Source organism: Pogona vitticeps, chromosome 1 (assembly GCF_051106095.1).
Source record: "Pogona vitticeps strain Pit_001003342236 chromosome 1, PviZW2.1, whole genome shotgun sequence".
Lineage (NCBI taxonomy): Eukaryota > Metazoa > Chordata > Lepidosauria > Squamata > Agamidae > Pogona > Pogona vitticeps.
The window spans coordinates 27,302,426-27,326,198 of NC_135783.1; the positions used below are offsets into that span (position 1 = coordinate 27,302,426).

Sequence of the window (23,773 nt, forward strand, 5' to 3'; positions counted from 1 at the left end):
GAAAATGTTGATAGCTTTATTCATTGGCTAACCAAACAGAAAGGGTTGCTTCTCACAAATAATAGGTCACAACCCTGAGTGAAGAATTCAGGCCAGATAGTGGTCCAAAGGAGCATTGGGTAACACCTTTAAAATCTTGAGGGGAACCAGCTAAATAGGTAATGCGACAACCCTGGTGGGATGGGAATAAGGGAAACAGAGGAGCGCTTAGAAAAGTTGTTCTGTTTTGGGGGTACAGTTCCCAGGATCTCCCACCCAGTTTAGCTGAAATGAACCTGGAAAAAGGAGAGAGAGGAGAAAAGGAAGCCTTTTGCCTTCAATGTTCTCCAATACTGTGCCATTGTCATCAGGTTCAGAACTGTCAGTCCTTTATTGAGGAAGACTAGGACAGCCAGGAAAGATCGGGAGTTGTGGGGAAAGTGCATTTCATTCCTTCCCAGCTCCTGAAACTATCTTCCCACCCCAGCACTGGAAGCATAACTTTCCCACAAGGAGCACTCTCCGGAGGAGCATTTCTCTGGAGGGACATTGCTGCAATCTAGCGCAGGTCCCATTTGTGTCTGAAGTTTAAAGCTAGGAGCTTTAGGGTCAGAAGATGTAATTAGAGGAGACAGATAGAGGCCAGTCAGGACGTGCAAGAGGGGCATGGCTCTCTCAGGAAATCCAATCGACTGTGAACTATTTATCTATTTCCGTCAGAGCATTGCAGTATATAGAAGGCCCGTAGTAATATTCACTTATAAGACTTTTTAAATAAAAAAACATTAAAAACACAGGACAGGGATACATATAAAATATAACAATGTATGATCAATTATCTATCAAAAGAAATAAATTAAATGATTTTGACTGTGAACTTAAAATGGCCGATCTTGAATGGCAAGCAGCCATTTAAAATGTGTCATCAGGCTTCCCTTTCATGCTGCGTTCAAATCCGGTCATATGGCCTTGTACTCCATGGCTATTATGTTTGCGTCCTGAAGAGAGGTGGCAGAATCCAATAGATAGTTCCAATCAGAGTAGACACATTTAATTGGTGGATTTTACATAAGTGTTGCCTCACCATTCAGCAAGTGATACAACAGGTCTACTTTAATTAGAGTAGCGATTGGATTTAGGTCAGTTTTATTGCCGTTTAATGGAAATGTTCTACTTTTCAATTGATAAAGGTCAAATTATGAACTACATTTAAAGACTGCAACATTTTCTTTCTGCTTTAAGGATCTGTTACACGTTCAGTTTCATCAAAAAGACGAATATTTTACAAATTGCCATAATGAGATTTTGTGAATCTCATAATTTGCCATAATGAGATGTGAGATTTTATAATATCATTAGCTGTGTCATAGAGGATCAGCAAATGATTTGGAATACTAAGCAGATAACTTGGAAATGATACATAAGGACAATACTCTTCTACAGGACAGAATAGTTGACCTTAGACGTAACCTCGGGTCTTAATTCTCCCATAGCTTGAACTGGGAAACCTGAAGGTGATTCAGATAGTAATTGTACTAGGAAGGCCAGAAGAGGCTATGTCTGTTTTCAGAAAACTATGAATAATTTCTAAATAAATACGTTTTTCCATAACCAATATCATATGCAAACAACATACTGACTAATGTCATAATCAATTAGACCTCAGGCAATAGAACTTCAGTCCTAAGCAAAGGAGTAAGGCCCACTGAATCCAGCCAGTCCTGTGTCTTAGTTAACCTGCCTAGGAGTTTACTGTTAAATAGCTGAATAGCTTTATGTCTCTTCATTGGCTTCCGCAACTCCTTTTGAACTCTTGTTCCATTTCTTCAATTGCCAAGAATTGTGGTCCTCCCTCTCAAAAGTTATGCTCTTTTCAGGTTGAGAAAGAGCCAAGTATAGTAAGGGAAACTTGGATCAGAGAATCCCAAGGCATGCTCTAATACTTCAGACCACTATACGACCTTGGCTGCTACGTTATTAATAACTAAATAATTAAAATTACTTATTGTCAGCACATTAAACTATAACTTGTATATTAGCGTTTTAGACGTTAAATGGTTACTACAGAGCTCAGCAATTCTCAAAGGAACGTCTCACAATACATGTTCTGCCTGTTATATGGCTGCATCGGAGCTTTAAAGTAACTAGCTATGAGTAATATAGTTACATGTCATGAGTTACTTTTGGGTGAATGTGCTACTAGTAGTTGCAAAGTTATTTTTGAAATAAAGATTAATGCTGAATTACTGAGGTGTGAGAAGTAATACCTAATCACTTTCAAACATGATATTCTGAAGTAAAAGTCATTGTTTAGGAGACTTTTTCAGTTTTTGTGCCATTATCTTATCAATCTTAAGTAGCAAAGGCAGTATGCTTTATTTTTGTTTTTCATATTTTTAAAGATATCTCCAAGGTGCAATATCAAAATTGACCACTACAGAGAGCCAGGGGGGTATTTTTGGGCTCATTGGTAATAATAGCACAGTGTATTTTAAAAAGAAGTAAAAAGCTATGTGGTTGTTATATGCAATTCAAAAACAAGGGTGGATGATACCTTTAATAGACCACTAAAATCTCTCAAACAAGTGCTAGGTTTCAGGCCCCGCAAGACTTTTCAACAGGCTAAGCACTAGAGGTGACAGAGGTGGAACTAACTGGAAAGTCTCCAAGATCATGAGCCAGATGTAGATACCAGGCTGTCTTTTTTAAAGCAAGTTCCAAAACAGAGCCTGCAGTCTTGTAGGGTCAGTCATTTAAAGGAAATCAGTTTCAGCCCAGATAAAGTAGAAGAGAAAAGACACTTTCAGCTTCTGCTGGTAATCCTGCTGGTACTGGTTAAACCTGCATTGTGTTTTGGTGTTTGTGATGGAACAGTTTCTCTGCCATGCCGAAGAATATCTCTTCTGCCAAACACCATCATCTCCATTGCTACATAGCACATATTAAGTTGATATAGGCAAAATATGTTCTTAGATAAACTGAGAAAGTCAAGGCTGAGTTCAGCCAAAGACTTTACTGCAATGTCTCTATTCAAGATGGTCCTGGATGGTTAGGCTAACCCTCCACCAAAAGAATCAGCACATCTAGATCTTGCCTCTTGTCTGGAAGGAGGTACCATGTCAAAGGTTCCAAAACATCCTCTCAGAAGTGGCATTGATGTCAGCTTCTTCGAGAGAAAGCAGTTCCTATCAAGAGTCTGGAAATGTAATTTTCCAGTCTCTGATTGTAATTCATACTCGCTCTGAAACTAGTGCAAAATTTTGGCTCTTGATCACCTGTCAATCAGCATAAATCATTAATTCAATGAGTCCAGAAGCAACAGCACTGGCAGCCAGCTTGTTTCTGGACCCAGTGGAAAGTATTTGTTTTTGCCTTTAAGCTCCTTCATGGCTTGGGGCCTGATTCTTGCAGCGACTCTCTGCTTACCCATGAGCCTTGCACACTTAAGTATGTCTACAGTTCTGTATGGAAAGGAAGGCTGTGGTCCAAGCTTTCAGGCAAATTGACCTACCCTTTGTTCTGTATCTTATCTAGATAGCGGTTATGATTGGGTTGCGGCTATTGCATACCTCTCTGGAGAGCATCACGAATCCAGAAGATCCTGAATGCGAGAGTGAAGGGTGGGTCTTGGAGAAGAACCTGAAAGAAACTTTTAAAACCACCCTGGAAAATTTGAAAAACCTTGGTAAACAGAATCAAGTGGACGCAAGTGCCGAAGGAGCGGACGGAGAAGGTGCAAAAATCCAAGCTGTCTCAACCGTCAGCTGAGTGAACACAACAGTTACCAAAGACTGAAATTTGTGAATATTCACTTTTAAAAGTTCACAAGCAACCACGGTTATACATTTGTATACACCAAGCACCAGTTTTTGTACATAGAACCTTCACAGTATAGTGTATATTTGGGACAGTGCAAACATCCTTACAATAGACAGAAAAGACAGTCACTAATGTCTATGGGGAAAGGGCTATAGCATGATATCTTTGAAGCAGAGGAACCAATGTGTTAAGGACATTATATTCTCATTTCAGGTAATATTTCGTGAGGAATATGGTGAGAAAAATTGATTGGCACTACCTTACATTTTTCTCTCTCATCATTATTGAACTGTTCCACTTAAATATGGAACTGTATTGTTTTTGAACTTAAATTTAAAAGTAGACTTGGAAAAATAAAAAAAACTTTAAAAAATAGTTAATGGCCATTACCTGTACCTTGGTAGGGGGAAAAACACCAGATGTCAAAGAAGTGGAAGGATACATTAAAAAGTAGATAGCTTTTAAACTCCATTTGGACAAAAGCGCATAATTTGCCGTTGGAAAACTGACTTCTACTATATTCACATGATGTACAAAAATAATGAAATATTGTGCTAAATATTTATGCACTGAATACAAATTTGCGCTTTTATGGAAAGAAGAGCCCCTGATTTAAAACAGCAAGATAAGCTATAATCTAAGTTGCCAGTGGCTACTTAGATGCTGCAGTACTTAATAACCATGATATCTCTTTCTGTATCTCAAGGGAAATTATCTTGGTTTACCAAATAACAAATCTGATATGTAAACTAAGTATTGGTTGTAGGGTAATCATGGCAACCAGTTTGAAATGCTTAGTTGCCAAAGGGAGAAATTGTCTCAAATCAACATCTGGATTTTTAATTTTACCACATTGTGATATGTGTAAACTATTCCATAATAAAAGATCCACATTCAATTCTTCTTTGCAGCTTACAGAAAATGTTGATTAAATGCATTTTTAATCCAAATGTTACCCAACGTGGTTGTAAATTCCTCTGAAATGGGTGATCATAGCAAATACCTTTTAATTTTATAAGCAGGAATGATACATGGGAAATAACTTGTATGTAAAGAGATTTTTATCTTTAATCTATATGGAGATTATATTTTATATTTATTTATATGTATATACATGTTTTTGCTGGGCAAGCCTTTCTCAAGAGAAAGCAAAAGTCTCCTCTTAAACAGTTAACTAGTTCCAGCATATTCCTAGACACTGTGAGTAGCTATCCTTCTAGAAAAGTCTTACTAATCTCAGCAGGAGTGTGTGTTTAGCAATAAAAACACAGGTTAGAGATGCTTGAGGAGGCATTGGCAAAATGCTTAAGAGAAAGGACTTTGAGGAATGGGTTGCACAGGAAGACGTGAAGCGGCCTTATGATGAACTGGTTCTGTTAGGGATCACTGATCAACCCAGCCCTTCTCCAGTATTGCTGATCTACTTTCACTGGTGGCAGCTATCCAGACTCTTCCTGAACATGGCTAGCTGGGTTTCTTTGATCTGAAAAGGTAGACCCTAAAAGCCAGGATCTTGTGTGCACTCTGTCACCAAGGTGAAGCAAGGGCTCACAAGATCAAAGCCCTGAGACTTTCCAAGTAGCAGGGACTATTACATCATCCACCACTACCCTCAGGCTTCCCTTAGCCACTGAACTTAGTTGAAATCCTCATAGTAGCTAAAAGACAGATGGATTTTCCTAGCAACAGTATATTGTAAATTATACCTGTTGTAATGCCAGATATTTGAGAGTGGTTTGGTCTTGACTAGGCAATTCAGAGCCATTAACTTTACAAAACATCTGCTCTTCAATTCTTGATACACAGTGGTCCAATTATATACATTTTTGTACTCTCCTTATAGGGAGGGTATGGCTACGGGGACTCTCACAATGAGCATGTGCACTTCCAAACATACCATTATGCCGCTGGGTATGGTTTAGTAATTTAATGCAAAATTCCTAGTGAGGAAAGAGAGAGGCGCAAGGTCTTGTCCAACTTGTTTTCTAGATATGGACAAATGGCCATAGCCTGAGAGCTTTGATATAAAGGCTGTAGCCCTGGAGCCGTTATGAAAAGGGATAAGGAGCAGGCCAGAGGTTTAACCAAAAGAGTGACATTATCACAATGAAGTTCAGTAAGACTCAGCTTAGAGAAAATACTAACCATGAGTATGTTAAAGTAGCAGCCTTAGTAAATAACAGCTTGAGTAAGGACAAGAATTTTAGCAGCAGTTACAGAAAGAAAGGGGCAAATGTTTAAGAGGAAAAACATATCAGGAACTGACAACTAGTCAGACATTAAGAGCAGGACTAAAATATTCTGTAATCTACCAAATCCTACAAATACTGTTTCTGAGCTGAACAATCCCGCCCAGTTTGTGAAATGTTTTGTCTTCTCAGTTTTCAAATCTTTCACTGATACGAATCTACAGAGAAAATGTTTATCACATTGGTATAGACCTCTACGTATAAATGAACGATCCATTTCTTTATTCCACAACTATCCAGCATTTGAGACCAGATTTTGGAAGAGCAAGAAGTATATCGTCTGTGAATGGCACAAGTTATTAAACAGTATTAGTAAGTACAAACATGCACAAAAAAACTTTGTGTACAATTGGCTGAGTTTGATAAACACAAGCCTGACTTTCAGAGGTAAGCAAGTGGGTAAGAATTTGACCTTGGTGATTTCAGAAATGTGTTTGGCAAGACTTCATTATACTCTGCTCTATATTATTACATTTATTGCCATATTAAAATACTTCAGTTCCCTGCAAAATCTTGTCATCTTTGCTGATTTCAAAGATACCTTCATTAAGGTTCAATGGGCAGAGGCTGTTGAAATATGTTTGAGTTGTGAGACTCAGGAAGCCTAGCTATTTTCTGTACAGGATTATGAGGAGCAATTGGGTAATTCTGAAGGAATTATTTTTTTCATTCCTTTCAAGTTGAATTTTCTAGCACTGGGTTGTATTGCTTCCCATGGAACAAGTAAGGCAAAAAATTTTGGGGGGGGACTTCCATTAGATTTGGCTACTCCATCCCCTTGATAGAGGCACAAACTACTGGTGAAGGTTACTCATTGAGAAAGATGGGGAAATGGGTCTTAGACAAGCGACCAGAAGAGACACAACTATTATGTAAAATATTCCAGTCTGTTGGCATGACAGCTGTATATTATGCAATTTGTAATGTTTGTCCTGTCAAATGAGATTGTGAGACTTGTAAATGCCATTTAAATATGTAGGTGCTATTTTGCTGATGTGAATGTAGAGGTTTACAAAGATGTATTTTAAGACTACTTGTTCAGAAAATGTTGAAATATATTATGTTTAATACATTGTTTTTCTCCTTCATTATTTCCACCACTGGTGGCCCTGTAGTTGTTATAGGGCTTTTGCTCACATAAATTCTTCTTGGACTGGAAGAGTTTGTAACTGTCTGTTAAAGCTTGGAACCATGTCTTCTACTTTTCTTTTTACCAGACTCTGAGAGCAGTTTCACAAATAACATGGTGAAGAATTCAACATTTGCTACATAGTGTACTCTTGATAGAACTACAGCAGGAGGTTGAAGAGGGCTAATCCATGGTCATGATCTAGATTCTAGAAAGACATGCTGCAGCAACTTGAAACTTAGAAAATAAGTCTGGGTTTGACCAGTACCTGCTTGGGAGTCCTACAGCATTGAGTTCCATGATGCAGGAAAGAAAGGCTTCAGAAAGAATCATAGAATAATTCAGTTGGAAGAGGCCTATACGGCCATTGAGTCCACTCCCCTGTTCAATGCAGGAATCCAAATGAAAGCAAATTTGACAGGTGGTTGTCCAATTTTCTCTTGAATGTCTCCAGCGTTGGAGTGCTCGCCACCTTCCAAGGTAAATGGTTCCACTGCTGTACTGCTCTAACAGCATTGTAGTACATGAATACAATACATGCATTTATAAATACATATTCCACATTAAAATTTCTTCTTCTTCTTAATATTATTACTTAATAACAACAACAACAATAAGAAGAAGAATATGGAGCATTTCCCCCAACAAGGGACCCAAAGCAGCTCACAACATTAAAATTCACACAATTAAAAAAACAGTAAGTTGAATATTAAAAAATAAACAATATATGATCTTAAGCGCCGAGAAGGGGCATATAGGGGGATACGGTCCTTTAGGTACCCTGGACCCAAGGTGTTTAGGGCTTGATAGGTAATGACCAGAACTTTGAATTGGGCATGGAAAGAGACTGGTAGCCAGTGCAGTTCTTGTAACATGTGCTTTATACACACCCTGTAGCTGGCTCCAGTCAGTTTTGCACCAGTTCCTGAACCATCTTCAAAGGCAGCCCCACATAGAGTGTGTTACAGTAATCCAGATGGGATGTAACTAAACCATGTGTGGAGATTGCATGTACCCTGTCTCTGTCAAAGCACTCAAAAGTTCTTCATCCATAATGAATTATTAGCATATTATGCTGATTGAACTTCCCCCCGCCCCCCGCTCAGCACTGAATAAAACTGTATCTGAAAGGTGCTGCAACCATCAGTAGGTGGTGTTTGAAGCATTAGGAGAAGGAAGCAGCTATGCAGACAAGCTTTCCCTCCTCCAGTTCCACCAAGTCTCTGTTTCACAAGTGAAAGTCCATTGCAGTATTTTGCTTCAAACAGGAATTAATCGCATACCTTTGGAAGCCTACAAACCAGGACTGAAAGTAATAGACTCCTTCCTGGAAGCCATTAAAGTTTTATTACATTAAATGGTTTTACAATAACAAACATATATATATATCCCCCCCCCGATATATTTCAACTGGTCATATATCCTACTTTATAGAAGAGAGTGCTACACTGATTTGAAAAAACTGTCAGATACAATCTTCTTGTTAAAGAACCCTCCAAATCATGTTTGATTTAAAGAAAGAAAAAATGAGGACTACAGCCATTTAGCTAGTGTGACTGATTGACCATTAACAGAGCTATACTGTACTCAGTTTGTAAAGCCATGGGTTATGCACCTACCCTATGACACAGGTCTCAGATCCCTTTCCTGAAGGGCTAATACATGCTTTAAGATGCCACAGTTTTGATGCTTCAGAATAAGCAACTTTATATCCTCAATGCTATGTGAAACAAATGTCTACGAATAAGGCAGTTGGGACTCTTAACCACATTTAATCATTCAGTTATCCCAGCTTATAAAAGGACACTGGCTTGAAGCAATGACCACTCGGCTGATTGCAGTCTTTTGTATATATTTCAAAGACCACTGAATTTACCGTAATGCTCTGGCATTGTATCACTTCTATTTAACTTTAGAGAAATTTATTCATTATCTCAAATAATTGAAGATTTCCCCCTTAGTCCTCTCCAAAGGCACAGAATGCTTGGTGAGACATATGAAGAAGGGAAAAATATATGCAGGTTCTTCGGTGCTAATTATTCCTAAGTAACCTTAATACAATTTACAAGATTAACCTTCATGCATTGCTCTATCCTGAACACCTAATACCGGACAATGCTTGCTTCTCTGTGCATGGATTGCTTAGCAGGGGAAGGCTATATCAGGCTCCTCATGCTTACAGTAACCTCTAGTGAACCGGTAATTGGCACAAACTGCAATAATGAAACAGAATTTGTAAAAAACCACATTCCAGTATCAGCAAAATGCAACAATGTTTGCTGTTAACTTTCCTTGTATTCAAGCTGACATCGAGCTTAAAAGATCACATGAGATTTTTAAAATGCTCTTTAAAAGAGGAGCATTAGAGGTTAATTAAGAGATAAGGCCAGAGAAATAGAACATCACTAATAGCACCCTACTGGGAGATAAATGCCTGGATCAGTTTATTTTCCACAAGGCAACAAATTAAGAAATGCAGAGACCTTTTTTTCCCCTTACAGAGATACAATCTTTTGTTCCTATTCTGACAGACCCAAGAAGAATGGGCAATCATCACTGTATAGAACACAATAAATCCAGATTAAATTATTTACATTGCACTCCCACTGACTTTATAGAAACTAAACCACATGTAAAATTTTATGCTGATTTCAAGAGGACTCACCTGGAGCCAACTTAAAATCTGAACCCAAACTAGTGGCACAGTTCATACATGTATATATATACCACCTGATAACTTTGAACTAGATGTGTAATTCCCCCTTACTGAAAAGCAATTTCTATGGTGCTAACATTTGATAACATGGGAACCCTATTTATGATGGCTGGTTTATTCATACATAATGTCACTAGTCACACATGAATAACTATTGCATTTAGGAGATGAACATTAACAGAATCATAATCCATCATGTAAGGTTAGCAATTTAAGTTCATGATTCTATACCTAGTGACTGAAATCCTATTGTGAAATAATGTGTGCAAAAGGGAAAATGTACAAGTGTTTTTTGTGCCCAGATGAGCAACTGATACGCAACAGGCAGTCAGAATAATCACACACAAGTTAACACAATTTGGAGCTTAAAACTGGACCTAAGAGGATCTTGAACATTGTTTCTCTAAACCTCTGGTCTAGCAATACATGGACATTTTTTTCTATGCTTTGTACTGGCAAAATCCTATTGGTGTAACTTTGCTTGGCATAACTCAGATTGGGTGCTGGAAGCCTTTAATTTAAAGCAATTAAAAGTTCTTGTCCCAACCTTTTAGTTTCTGAGTCTCCCTAGGGCTTTGGATATGCCCTTGGGAGCTTTGGGATGGAGGATGAAGGAGCCTTTAATAGTTTTTTTTTAAAAAATGATCACCAGATCACTTGCAGCAATCCCCATCCTGGTGGTGGTGATTTTTTTCCTAGCCCCGCCCCCCTAGGTTTCCAAAAGCTTCCGCTAGTGCTAGGCAAAGGCCTCAGAATCTTAAAAGAGGGAGCCAAGATGCCTTTAATTACTTTAAATTAAATACTGTTGGCATCCAATCTAGGTTGCGGAAGCGCAAAGTTATACAACAGTATTTTGCTCAATATGCCCTATTGTATACCAATAATGCAACTGTATGTTGACATCTGTCCTTTGGTCCAGGTTGATTTGGGGCCCTGAAGTGGTGAAAATAAAACTTTGAGCTGGAAACTCTAGATGTTGATGATGTGAGCTCATCCAGTTTCCAGCAGGATTTTCTCCTTTAAAAAGCAAGCCAGGCTTAACCATCAGTTGAATGTCAACACCTAAAGCTTTTATTCTTATACTTTTATACATATGATACACTTCAATTTTTACAAGTTGTCCACAGATATGAAAATTTATAGCCAATTTGTTACAGGTATGAACTCCCTGATACTGAAAGCTTGTTATATAAACATTTCTACAATGAACATAAATACATGCAAAGGCGGGGGAATCAGAGAAGAAAATGGGTTGTTGAAGGATGAGCAACGTTACAGAAAAACAGGATAAATTAATCACTTTCCAATGTCTTACAATCATAATTCCACCAACATATAAGATCTCCAACTCAGACTACCGTACCTGAGGGGAAAATAGCTTATTCTTTCAATATTTACTTTATACAGAAATCTGTAATTTTCATAGCAGCAGATCCTATTTCGCTGTTATTGAAATACCTGTGCATCTAACAGGAGAGGAAGAGAAAACTGGAATCTAATTCATTTTTACTCTATGCTTCTTAAAGTAAATTTTGCAAAATCCCAAAGAAATACCGTTAGAGCAGAACTAGTACGTTAAGCATAACATGCATGGCAAATATTCTTATCTACAATCTATTCAAAGAAGGGAAAATAAAGAACAGGTATTTTCTTGGTAGTTACCAACACTTGTAGCAAAAGAGTGGCTCAGAAATTGCTAATATATGTAGGAAGACTCTGATCAGACAGACATGGTCTGCCGAAAATTGCCCCAAGAAGTGGCAACCAAGCTGGTCTAAGTTTTGTATTTGTATCTCAAGATATGAACTGCAACTATTCTGAGCCCATAGAAAATACGCTGTCACTAGCTGATGCAATAAGGTGGTAAAAAATATAACGTACAGCAATTGTAAATATAGTGGATGTTCATGGGATGGCTTCTCTGCACCAAGTATTAAATCCAAAAAATAAAATGTACCAGAACTTGTTAAAATTGCAGATAATTATAACTTTGTGAAAGAGACACCATAGTAACATGTCATTAAAGAAAGGATGATACTGGAAAGGGATGGAATATGCAAGCACTCTTCAGAAAGTATATTATGCTATTTTATATTGTTCTCTTGGAGGCCTCGTGTATATTTAGAAAATTTACTGCCTTCATGCACTCATGTGCAAAATCTGTGCAGTTATTTCAATATACATATAAAATATACTATAGACAAACTTCTTTACAGAATGCCAGCCAAGTGCAAATTCATGTAGTTGGTGGTATTGCAGAAGGAAATTAAAGAATGAGAAAACTGCAATTAGAAGTCTGCAAACTTAGGCGGAAAGGGGAAGAACAGTCCATGTGTTCTACTTAGTATTTTGTGTTATCTTCAAATCTGTAAAAAGGCAAGTGTATCCTGAATATTGAAAGCTGGAAGTAAACAAACATGTTTTAAAAATCTTCATTCTCTTCCTCAAAGTTGTCTTGAAATAAGATGACATCTTTGACAGATGATTTGCAAACTTAGTATCTCATTCTAGAAAAATGTCAACCTTTTTAACACTGAAGTCTACCAATCACAGCATTGAAAACAAAGTTATTTTGCCCGGTATTTCATTATCACAATCCACACAATATATTTAAAGAGTGCAAGGCTTCAGAAATATCTTTAAGTATTAATTTTCCTTATTAAATATCCTTCCACATAACAAGAATACAAAAGCAAATGAGCCCTTTCAAGGCTGCAGATTACAAAACCATTTTAGATACAATGAATGTTCTTATGCCCTATTTTAGATGGATCCATTGCTACATTTTTGCACCCTTATTTCATTTAATTCAATTCATGTAAAGAACATTTTAAGGACTAAAAAGGAAATTAATTGGCTCAGATTTACTACCAGAGGGCAAACAAACCACCTCAACATTGTGCTTGGTTTAACGGCCATTTGGCAGAGATTTTCCTCCCCTTTTAATTGTTAAAAAAAAAAATCAGCCAGATACCAGGGAGATTGCCACTTTTGTACCAGAAATTTAAATTTCACTAGTCCAAGTTATAAAAACTAAAAATTGTGTTTGAAGGAACCAAAGAATACTATTGATTAAACCTGCAATGCAAAGTAGTGTTTAGATGGTTATAGTAACCAGGAAATGAACAAAACAAACATGGAAAAAGTGAATTAAAAAACTAGAATCTTCTCTTTATTGTTTCAATCCTTTTTTTCCTAATTTTCCACTTCTTTGACCATTTTTTCAAGATTTTAAAAAAAAAGATAATGAAGTTCCAGTCCTCAGAAAATAAATTATAAATGCTGCCAGTCAATGCCTACTAAAGTTTGATTTGCTTCTTGTGCATGTCCTATTTCTTCTGTGATACTGTGCTGTTGCCAGAGTTTTTGAATCTTTTTGAATCGCTCTCCGCAGAGATGCAAAGGATTCCCACGCCTAGGGACAAGTAAGTAAAATGGTGATTAATAACATAAAAGAGAATATCAGAGTTCCAATGTTCAAATTTTTGCACATGTGCAATGTAAGCAATTTAAATAACTATTTTCTTAGACAGAAAGTTAAAAAAATGCAAACTAATAGCTTTCCATTCAAAATGTGTGTTGTGTACATTGTTATGTAATCAACTACTGCCTCCCCCTAAACATCTGTATACTGATCCATCTAACACGGAGATTGTAAGGATTATTTAAATCAGTGGTGAGGCAACATATACTACTCCAATCATTTATGTATAGTAAGTCTGGAGAGCCACAAGTTGCTCCAACAGAAGCAACATTTTGGAAACCTGAGATGTGGACTATAAAATGTTAGAAATGTCATCACCTGCTCAGGTGCAAAAGGCAGAGATTGTGACTTCTCTTCTTGTTCTAATGTGTTGCCCACAAGCTATGCCTCCCCCGATTCTAACCCTAAAGTCACAGGTCTTCAGTGCCAAATATCACAGAGTGTTTCCATGATGCTCCCAAAAAACTGTAAGAGCTGAAATGATTTAACAGAGATTCACACACTCAGGCTTTAGTGTGCCAGTTTGGCACCAAAACAGGACATCATTCATCAAAACCATCTGGCTGGTTTTTACGTGTTTCAAGACTCTTGGTGGCTTCCAACCCTTGTAGTTCTTTCAGATCTAAAACTTAAAATCCTACATGAACTTTGCAGACACTGGAATAGTGCATTTTTTTGGTCTACAACTTCCAAAGGCCAGAATGACTAGGCCAATCTGAAGAACATGGACCAAAAAAGGGCCTTTTCTAAGCTCTATGTGTTTGGCACACACAAGCTACAATGAACAGCGACCACCCAAATTGGTACAGACAACAAAAATGGCTCAACACATCTCACTTAGGATTAAAAGCCAAATGCTGAGAAACAACCTGAGGCCTTGATCTGTCTCTCCATAGTCATCAAGGTAGGGAGGAGCGTAGAAGCAGCCCTTTGTTTTCCCAGCTAGGAACAGCACCTGACATTCCCGTACTCTGAAAAGAACATGCAAAAGACAGCATCCTGGTCAAAGAGTGTGCAATGTACATTGACATATAACTCTGTTAATTTGCCCCAGCTTGTGGAGGCTGGAGTTTGAACAGAGAACAAACTAAAGAGCTAAGCCAGTTCCACACCACGAAATTGGGGAATTGGGTAATTTGTTTTCCTCTTGCATAAGTTAATTAAATACAACCATGTGCTTGCCTGAGAAAGATTCCCACTCCAGAGCCACAGGAGTAAGTATGTGCAGTACAAGCTCCTACATCTTCTCCTTCCAATTCTGTTTGACAACAGTAACTCTGAGAACACAACAAAGTACCACATACAAGGCACAATGTTGGTGCTCTGCTTTTATCACCACCTGATTTTGGACACCTTTGTAAGAGAAAGAAAATGCGGTTAACACATTGGAGTATTTACCATTATTCAGATGCTAATACTAGGACAAGTATCATGTGATTAGTAAACAAATTTTCCAGATAAAATATATAAACCCTTTATTGCTTGGCATATGGGAACTTTTGGTCCAAGATTATATAGAGATGTTTTTAGAAAATTTTAGTATGTCTTAACATGTAAATAATACTGATTGATGAAGAAAGTAGCATGGAGTTGAAAACCTAAGCATCTATGAATTTTCCAAGTTTAAACACAATAAGGTGCTCAGGATAGAAATGGTCATGCTAGGAAAGGGAGGGTTCTGGGAACTGTACTCTAAAATTCTAATTTTCATAGTTTAGAAGCTGCCTCTTGGTGAGCCAAGCAATTGGCCCACCTAAACCAGGATGATCAAGTAGCTCTCCGAGGTCTCTGGCACATAGCTAAGTCCTGCTGCTCAGTATCTTTTCAACTGATGGTGCCAAGACTTGTGAATTTTGTATCTGGCCAAAATAGGATTTCCTGCTCTTAGAATTATGCTTGTTAATAATAAAAAAAATAGTGAATTGCATAAAAGGCTTACGAAAAATTCGATGCTTGATTGATGAGGCAACTGTAATCATCAGGAAGGTCTATCAGTTTGTTAGATTCTCGTGGATAGCTAAGATGAAACAATTAGATATAAAACATTTCAAATCTATATGTAAAGTCAAGTTCGATAAGCAATTTGCTCCATTATGGTGAAAGGAATTCACTCTTAATTCATCTAACATTAAACTTTTATACATCAAAACCTTGAGGACTGCATGGCATGATTTAGCCATAATCCCACAGGACCACCTAAAAAACTACGGAAGGTGAAATTCTTATCAGATTGTAATGCAGGCATCTTTTGGACAAAATTTACTTGTTTTTTTGTTAGCAGAAAATATTACTACATGCATATCCTTCTCTCAGACTAAATTTCCACAGGTGTTCCAGGCTCCTGTTCAGGTCTAAACCTATTTAGCATCACTGATGCTCTAACATTTAATGTCCTTTGGGAACATTCAAGGGAAAACAACCAATACCACCAGTGGGGGAATTCTCATTTACCTTATGGCTTGTCTCTGACCTTGCAGGTATCGTTTTACTTCATCATTATTACACCAGCTGAAACAGAAGGAATAGAGGAAGCATTAGATTTCAGGTAACTGACAAAGAACTACATGATTAAATGGCTTGAATCCAGAGTTCAGCTGCTCCATCGAATTGTTTCCTGAACTAGGAGATGGCAACTACAGTGGGGTCTTGACTTGAGAACTTAATCCGTATTGGAAGGCGGTTCTCAAGTCAAAAAGTCTGTAAGTCAAGTCTCCATTGACCTACAGTGCATTGAAAACCGATTAATCCCGTAACAGGCCGTTTTTGTTCCATTTTGATTTTTTTCTGGTCTGTAAGTCAAATCTCAGTCTGCAAGTCAAACCTAAATTTTGCGGCCAGAGAAGTCTGTAACTCAAAAAGTCTGTAAGTCAAGCCGTCTGTAAGTCAAGGGTCCACTGTAATACATAGCACATATATTTAAAGGAAAATAATATAGTTCCTACCTTTCTACTAATGTGTTTGCAATTTTGCTGTTGTCTTGAAAAAGGCAAATGAGATTGTTTGGCAAGGAGAGATAATTGCATAAGTGTTCAAACTGGTTTGCCCCGCTGACTGCAAAGTTAGGGAAAAAAATGAAACATGATTAGCAATAATTAATATTTAAACATCTACAATGGATATAAAAAGTTTACACACCCCTATTAAAATATCAAGTGTCTGTAATGTAAAAAATGAGACAAAGATAAATAATTTCAGAACTTTTTTCAGCTTTAATGAGACCTATGAACTGTACAACTAAGTTGAACAGCAAACAAATCTTTTAGGTGGAGGGAAGTAAAACTAAAAAACTGAAATAATGATTGCATCTGTGTGCACACCCTTAAACTAAGACTTTGTTGAAGCACTTCTTTTGATTTTACTACAGCACTCAGCCTTTTTGGGTATGAGTCTATCATTATGGCACATCTTGACTTGGCAATATTTGCCCACTCTTCTTTGCAAAAACACTCCAAATCTGTCAGATTGCAAAGGCATCTCCTGTGCACAGCCCTCTTCAAATCACTCCACAGATGTTCAATCTGATTCAGGTCTGGGCTCTGGCTGGGCCATTCCAAAATGTTAATCTTCTTCTTTGTTAATTTGGATGTGTGCTTTGGGTTCTTGTTATGCTGAAAGATGAAGTTCCTCCTTATGTTCAGCTTTCTGCTGCTTTGGAAACTCTCTGTGGACCACGGCTTCTGCTGTAGGATGTGACTACGAAAATGTCAGGAAAGACCTACTAGCATAGCTGATCTTTATTTGGGATTCCTCAGAGGCACTTTAAATGTTGGCAGGGGTATACTGACTCATACTTAACATGAGTTTAAATGTGACTGTTTACTGCTGAAGACAGCTACATCCCCAGTTACAAGAGGGTGTGCACACAGATGCAACCGTATTATTTCAGTTTTTTATTTACACTACCCTCCACCTAAAAGATTTCAGTTTGCTGTTCAACTGAGTTGTACAGTTCATAGGTCTCATTAAAGGTGGAAAAAGTTCTGAAATGATTTATCTTTGTCTTGCTTTTTTACATCACAGACACTTGACATTTTAACAGGGGTGTGTAAACTTTTTATATCCACCCCTGTTAAAATGTTAAGTGTCTGTGACCTATCGATAAATGAGCCACACAAAATGCAATGAGACGCTACATACAAAGCTTGACATTATTCTCAAGGTTTTAAAAGGGGAAAATGCTAGAGGAATAGTGCCACCTCAAATTCCTCGTATGCCCAGGAATTTTAGGGACCATTTTCGGGAAAATGATGAGTGAGTAAAATGGGAGCATTTAAGAGGAAGAGGAACAAGCAAAGTTTTTCCACTCTCTCCCACTTTAGTGGATGTCTCTGGCTAGAAGAGACAGCTTCCCTGTTGGCAAAAGGGGCTTTGATTAGGATCTAAGCAGATGTGATTACATGATCTAATTTTTACCTTGTAATTCTGGTGGTACTGGAACTCCATTTAAATAGTGGAAAAACATTGCAGAGCACCTCAAAAAGGGCATGATCCCAGCTTTTATACTTCTCCACAGATGCCATCCAGAGGAAATTTCTGTCAAGGCACTACAAAATAAATCCAGATGATTTTTTTCGAAAAGAGAGAAAGAGAGAGAGAGAGAGAGAGAGAGAACCAAAGTAAAATTTCATTTTAAAACCCTCTGCTGTACACCCTAAATCTTTTAATTTATTTCATTCTATTAAACAGGTGATCTGGTATGAAAAAACATCCTTTACTGTTCCTCATCAAAGTCAAAGCACTGATTTTGACTCTGAGGAGGATTTTACTTGCCTTTTTAAGGCCCAGGCCATAGCAAGGCAAAATTTACCACTTTAAGAAACTCATAGGACAGACAGGCTGATTGAATGAACTACAACACTGCTTTCACATCAAAAAGATTCAAGATAACACAATGACGAAATGCTTCCATTCCCTGATGGAAGTTTATAGGGTTTATAAAGGACTAATTGCAGCTACTTATGTATTCTGTGAGATTTGAATAGAAAATCATTTAAATCATTTTATGTTTGTTTTTCTACATTTTTTAAAAGAAAAGAATGTAGAAATGTTTTGCTTGCATGTAACATTCCTCATATTTTTCTTCAAATTCTTTTTTACATGGCATGCCTTAAATTTCTTTTTATTCCCTGTGCATCGCATCTTTATCTCAAGGGCCTAAATTTCTTGTTTATTTGCCTTGACCAGAGCTTCTGCTGTGACCAGAGTTCCTTTATTTAAAAATTAAATATTATTGTGCTTGTAAATAGCTTTTGATCCTCCTCCTGTGAATTCATGGCAAGAAAATATCTTAGTTTTGGCCCTGCCTTTGGCCATTAAACAATCCGTTACTCTATACATTTATCTCAGAGAAAAGAATTGAAGGAGACTGATGCATGGAATGGCTAGACCAGAGACAATTTACTGGCTTACCTTCCTGCATACTGGCCTAGGCATTTATGCAAAGCAAGTACTGCTTCTTCTTCACCAGTATGATTTTCTTGGTCCATGCCATTTTCTTCTGAAAAACCAAGCAATAAGAAATCTAAACCTAGCTGTACTGAATCCCATTTTGGAGCATAAAACTCAAGAAATCTGTGCAGCTTGATAGCTTACCCCTGTTGAATACAATGTTATCAGTGAAACGTTTTACTGGTTCCATGTCTTTTGCTTCACAAACCACAACGTCAATTACACGTCTTACATAATGGCAGGATATTCACATGACACTCAGAGGTGCAAGCAGTTGTGCCTTTGCAAACCTCACACAAGGAGGCATCTGATGGCTCCTCGGGTGAGTTTCTCTAAGCTAAGATAGTCACTGATTGTCTGCAGAGCACCAGTGGCTGTCAGCCAGTTCTTTGGACACCACAACAGTCCAATCCCATACTTTCTAATGATCTAGTCCAATGATCCCACATAACTATGTATATCGGCATGGTTTTTTCAATCCACCAGCATTTTACTGAATCTTGGTCTCAATTTCCTTCCTGGGTACAAAAAAACTGTAAATGGAAGTGAGCTGCATTCATCCATAGTATCTACAAGAAACAGACTGGACCATGATTTCTATTTCCCCCCAGAACACTGCTTATTACATCAATCTCAAGGACAGAATAGAGGATTCATGCAGCATTTTCTTCAACTGGTAAATCAACTTTTTTTTGCTTAAAGTAAAAAAAAAGGCATGTTTCATTATTTAAAAGATAAAACAGCACAGTGACATATTGCATTGTTTTGCCTCTTAAATAATCTAACACACAATTCTGACCATACTCTTCACCTTTCCTTCCCTTCCCACCTTACCTGTACTCACATATCTACATAAGAAATACATTACCTGTAGATGAAGTAAGCATTATTTGTACAATATGTGCCATAGTGACAAGATGGAAGATATGAAGATCGCCAGTACCAAGGCTAACTCCTGAAAAGTCCTGACAGTGCAGAGCAGGGAAAGAGAGCACCAGACACACCTGCAGATGGGGGGGGGGGAAACAGGTACACAAAATAACAATTACTTTTTTTTTAATCAACTCCGTTTCCACCCACATTTGGCCAAATGCTGCAATGTTGCCATTCCCAATACCTTGCATAAAGCAACAGATGGGGTCAACATTGAATATAAGGGACCAGATACCCTGTTTTCCCGAAAATAAGCCCTAGCATGATTTTTCAGGATGCTCGTAATATAAGCCCTACCCCAAAAATAAGCCCCAGTTAAGTGAAACCCCGCCCTCCACCACTGTGTAGCAACCAAACGAAGATGACATGATTGTATTTGAATAAATGTAGATTGTTATACATGAAAAAAAAAACATCCCCTGAAAATAAGCCCTAATGCGTTTTTAGATCAAAAATAAATATAAGACCCTGTCTTATTTTTGGGGAAACACGGTACTTCATTAGACAAAAACAAAGAAACGAAATCTCACACACTTATGATTCTGCACTCACGCTACCCTTGTAATCCTCAAACTCAGGACTGGGGAATGACATTTAAAAAAATCACTTGCTAAGCATATTTCTAGTATTGTTATACTTTTTTTTCTAAAACTTAAGTATGGCATATGCCACTGCAGTATTGTTGTAAGTGCTTAGGTACTTACCAGTAGATGAAACATGTCGATATCAAGAATGCATGCAGAATTCCCATTTTTTTCATTAGGCACCAATGCTGTATATTTAACACAAAACAATGGTTACTGATAGGGGGAAAATTAATATTTTATGTTTAATTTCTGAAATGTTCACAAGCTTATCATGTAAATTATCTAAGACATCTAAACTCTTTACAGCATTAAATATTGTATTTCAAGGATGTAAGCCACCTTAGGTTCTTTTTAAGGAGAAAGGTGGGGTAAAAATATTTAAAATAAACAAAAAATAAAATAAACTTTAGTATGCCTTTGAAGGATAAACATGTTCAAATATGGACCACAGTTACCATGAAATTAATTGCAAAGTTCCATAGTTCAGCAGCAAAGTATAATGTTTTGCATAAGAAAGTTCTCAGTTTTACCTCCACTGTCATCACTATCTTTCACAGGGTAATTATTTGAATTCTAAGCAATGGCCATTCAAGGAAACCTTACCAGAATGTGTGATAGGTAAAGAACTATTTAAGCCTTTGGAGTGCAGCTTTCATTAAAATGTTTTATGTAACGGGAGCTGTCTTCTATGTGATACCTTCTGCTGGTTGGACAACAACCCCTACCATTCCTAATAATTAGTCCTGCTGATTAGGGCTGATGGGAGTTGGAGTCCAAAGTATCTTAAGATCAACAAGTTGAGATAGGACTAATTAAAAGCTCATTCTTCTAAAGAAAGCATACTGGGCACAGTGTGCAATAAATAATCACTTTCTATAATCCCATGTTCCTTTAGCACATGGACCAGAGAACTGCAGTTTTATGAAACAGAAGAGCGGATTTCTCTACTCTATCACCTATTGCTATTTTAAGAACATGAATCCTTGTACATGAATCCTCCTGTCTTATTTTGCAAATGATGGTTAATTTCCAAATTACTGTGGATGCCAAAAATCTATTTTAGTTTCATTAAAAAGTTACATTCATACATATCATAAATACTGGCACTCCCAAGCCAACTACACCAGAGCACAGGTTGCTGTCCTCTGAAAATGCCGGCCACAGAGACTGGTGAAACGTCAGGAAGAACAACCTTCAGAACACGGCCAAAGAGCCCGAAAAACCCAGAACAACCATTAGATCCCGGCCGTGAAAGCCTTCGTGAATTTATTACATTCTGTTAACCACATAAATCCTACCCAGTACTGGCAACCTCATGGAAGGCATATATCAAAATAAGGTCTTCTTGTTTGGTCTTCTCAGATACAACTACATTGTAACAATAGCCTACAATCAACTTTAATTCTCTAGGGCAAACATTGTGATGATAACAGCTACCACATGCTCAACTGAAAAATATAATTAAGGCACACATACCCATTGTGTTCTTAAAGGGCTAACCCCAGTCTTATAAGCCCACTATTGTACTCTCTTAAAACAGATAATGCAACTTTTGCAAACAGTACATTTTGTTCGCAGAAGCATTATTCTGTCTGCGACACTGCACTAAATAAAAACCTGAGAGGAGACCCAAAAGGTTACTTTAAAATGCATAAGCACACATCCACCATGGTCCCTCCCTCACAATTCTGTAATTGAGAATAATTATCACAAACTTGAACTTACATGATAAAAGCATACAAAAGTGACCCTGTACTATTGGAAGTGAAGAAACTGTCCAGTGGGCTGCAGCAAATCTAGTTAACGAAGTAAGGCAGTCATCCTAAAGCAGAACACAGATTATCATTACAGAAATGCATTTTTTAAAAAACAAAACAAAAAAACACAAATCTGATTTCTTAATGTTTTAAAGAAAGCCAAATGCTGTAGGAAATCCCTTTGTCAAACAGAAATTCTGGAGGTCATAAATGTGAACAGATAATGTGAGAGGTCTCTCATGTAACCTTGAGTAAACAGTGCCATAAAACGGTCACTTTGCTGTTCTCTAGCATCACATAGGGCTCAAAGTAAAAGTTACAGTTATGACTTCAGCAGATGTGCCTATGCTTCCGGGGTTCAGACAATGTTGGTTGTTACATCGTACCTGTCTACAAGACAAGTGACCAAATAATGGTTTGTCTTCATCAGCTAAAATTCGTTCTGCAGAAGAGAAAAAAACAACAGTTACTGTATGAGACCAAAAGATTTCAAGTGATTCCCCCTCTCCTGAGCAAAATATGTTAACTGACATGCGGTTACCTATTGTTTGTATTGTGTATGCACAACTGCCCCAGCACATGATAGGTACACGAGGATCTTCTTCGTTGGGATGAACTTTCAGACCCACTTTATATGTTGCAGTGCCAAATGTTTTCAGCATTTCTTTAATGCTTTCAGAATATGGACTCCTTAGATAAGTAAAACACAGTCACTATTATGTACAGGATTTAAAAACAATTTGTTCAGAAACTAAGCACTGACAGTTCACAGTTAAATGATCTAAAAAGCCAAGAATATACTGGCCAAGGAATCAATCTCAGTTTGGGCTAATGTACCCTTTTAATTTGTTTAGGAAGATTTTAAAATGTATCTTTGAAATCTACCTCTTACTTATTTTGGGGACTATCTGCTATACACTTGAACAATAACTAATTCATTAATTTTTTGATAGTCGCCAAAATCGTGTCGCTTAGCATAGTAGATTGCATGAGAGTAGGCCCACTGAACCAATGGGGATTTAGTGAGACAACTCCCCCATAAATTCTATTGATTCACAGGCCTACTTCAAATGTGACTTACTTTAGCATGATAACTCAATCTGATTTAATGGGAATACTCTAGTGCACTCTATTATAATAAGCAATAGGATGTTGGCCATTTACCCCAGGCATTTGAATTAATAGCAGTACATCTAAAGGATATGTAAAGTACTGTATCAGAATTCAGGCAAAGCTAAGGGCTTTAAGAAGTGTAAAGGAATTCAGGTAGATTAACACAATATAGTGATGCTTCGACTTATGAACGTCTCTAGTCGCGAAAAATTCGAGATACGAAAAGGTCCGGCCGCAAAATATTGCTTTAACTTGTGGCCGGAGCTTTGAGTTACAAAAAAAAATGTGGGAGAGGCGGGGAAAACGCGAAATTTGAACTTTCAGTTGGCTTGTTGGCCAGCGAAGAGGCTGTTTGTCTGCTACCTCACTCGTCTTTTTTTCTTTGGGGATAATGTAATAATGGTTGCTGGTTGTTGATGCAGGCAGGCAGTAAAATGCAGTTTAGACTCCACAGTCTTTTTTTCTTAAAATCAGAAAATATTCTGAGGGGCTGTGCTGGCTGTTGATGCAGGCAGGCTGTAAAATGCAGTTTAGACTCTCTTTTTGTGATTAGGAGCTC

At 37.6% G+C, this 23,773-nt stretch overlaps 2 protein-coding genes across 5 annotated transcripts in view; one reads left to right on the forward strand and one right to left on the reverse strand.

The window, feature by feature from the left end:
• PRPH2 (peripherin 2) overlaps positions 1–7,120 on the forward strand; it is a 31,337-nt gene extending 24,217 nt beyond the window's left edge. The window contains exon 3 of the mRNA XM_020803727.3: positions 3,514–7,120. Coding sequence (XP_020659386.3) covers positions 3,514–3,747 — 234 coding nt within the window. The 3' untranslated portion in view covers positions 3,748–7,120. The remainder of the gene's footprint in view (positions 1–3,513) is intronic.
• A 3,820-nt stretch (positions 7,121–10,940) lies between these two features.
• UBR2 (ubiquitin protein ligase E3 component n-recognin 2) overlaps positions 10,941–23,773 on the reverse strand; it is a 61,479-nt gene continuing 48,646 nt past the window's right edge. For all 4 annotated transcript variants that reach the window (XM_072989726.2, XM_072989738.2, XM_072989742.2 and 1 more), the window contains exons 35-47: positions 22,643–22,791; positions 22,488–22,543; positions 22,070–22,166; positions 20,462–20,529; positions 19,693–19,828; positions 18,786–18,873; positions 17,790–17,920; positions 16,319–16,427; positions 15,828–15,884; positions 15,316–15,393; positions 14,559–14,729; positions 14,246–14,347; positions 10,941–13,307 (exon numbers count right to left, since the gene is read on the reverse strand). In XM_072989726.2, coding sequence (XP_072845827.2) covers positions 13,166–13,307; positions 14,246–14,347; positions 14,559–14,729; positions 15,316–15,393; positions 15,828–15,884; positions 16,319–16,427; positions 17,790–17,920; positions 18,786–18,873; positions 19,693–19,828; positions 20,462–20,529; positions 22,070–22,166; positions 22,488–22,543; positions 22,643–22,791 — 1,384 coding nt within the window. In that variant the 3' untranslated portion in view covers positions 10,941–13,165. The remainder of the gene's footprint in view (positions 13,308–14,245; positions 14,348–14,558; positions 14,730–15,315; positions 15,394–15,827; positions 15,885–16,318; positions 16,428–17,789; positions 17,921–18,785; positions 18,874–19,692; positions 19,829–20,461; positions 20,530–22,069; positions 22,167–22,487; positions 22,544–22,642; positions 22,792–23,773) is intronic.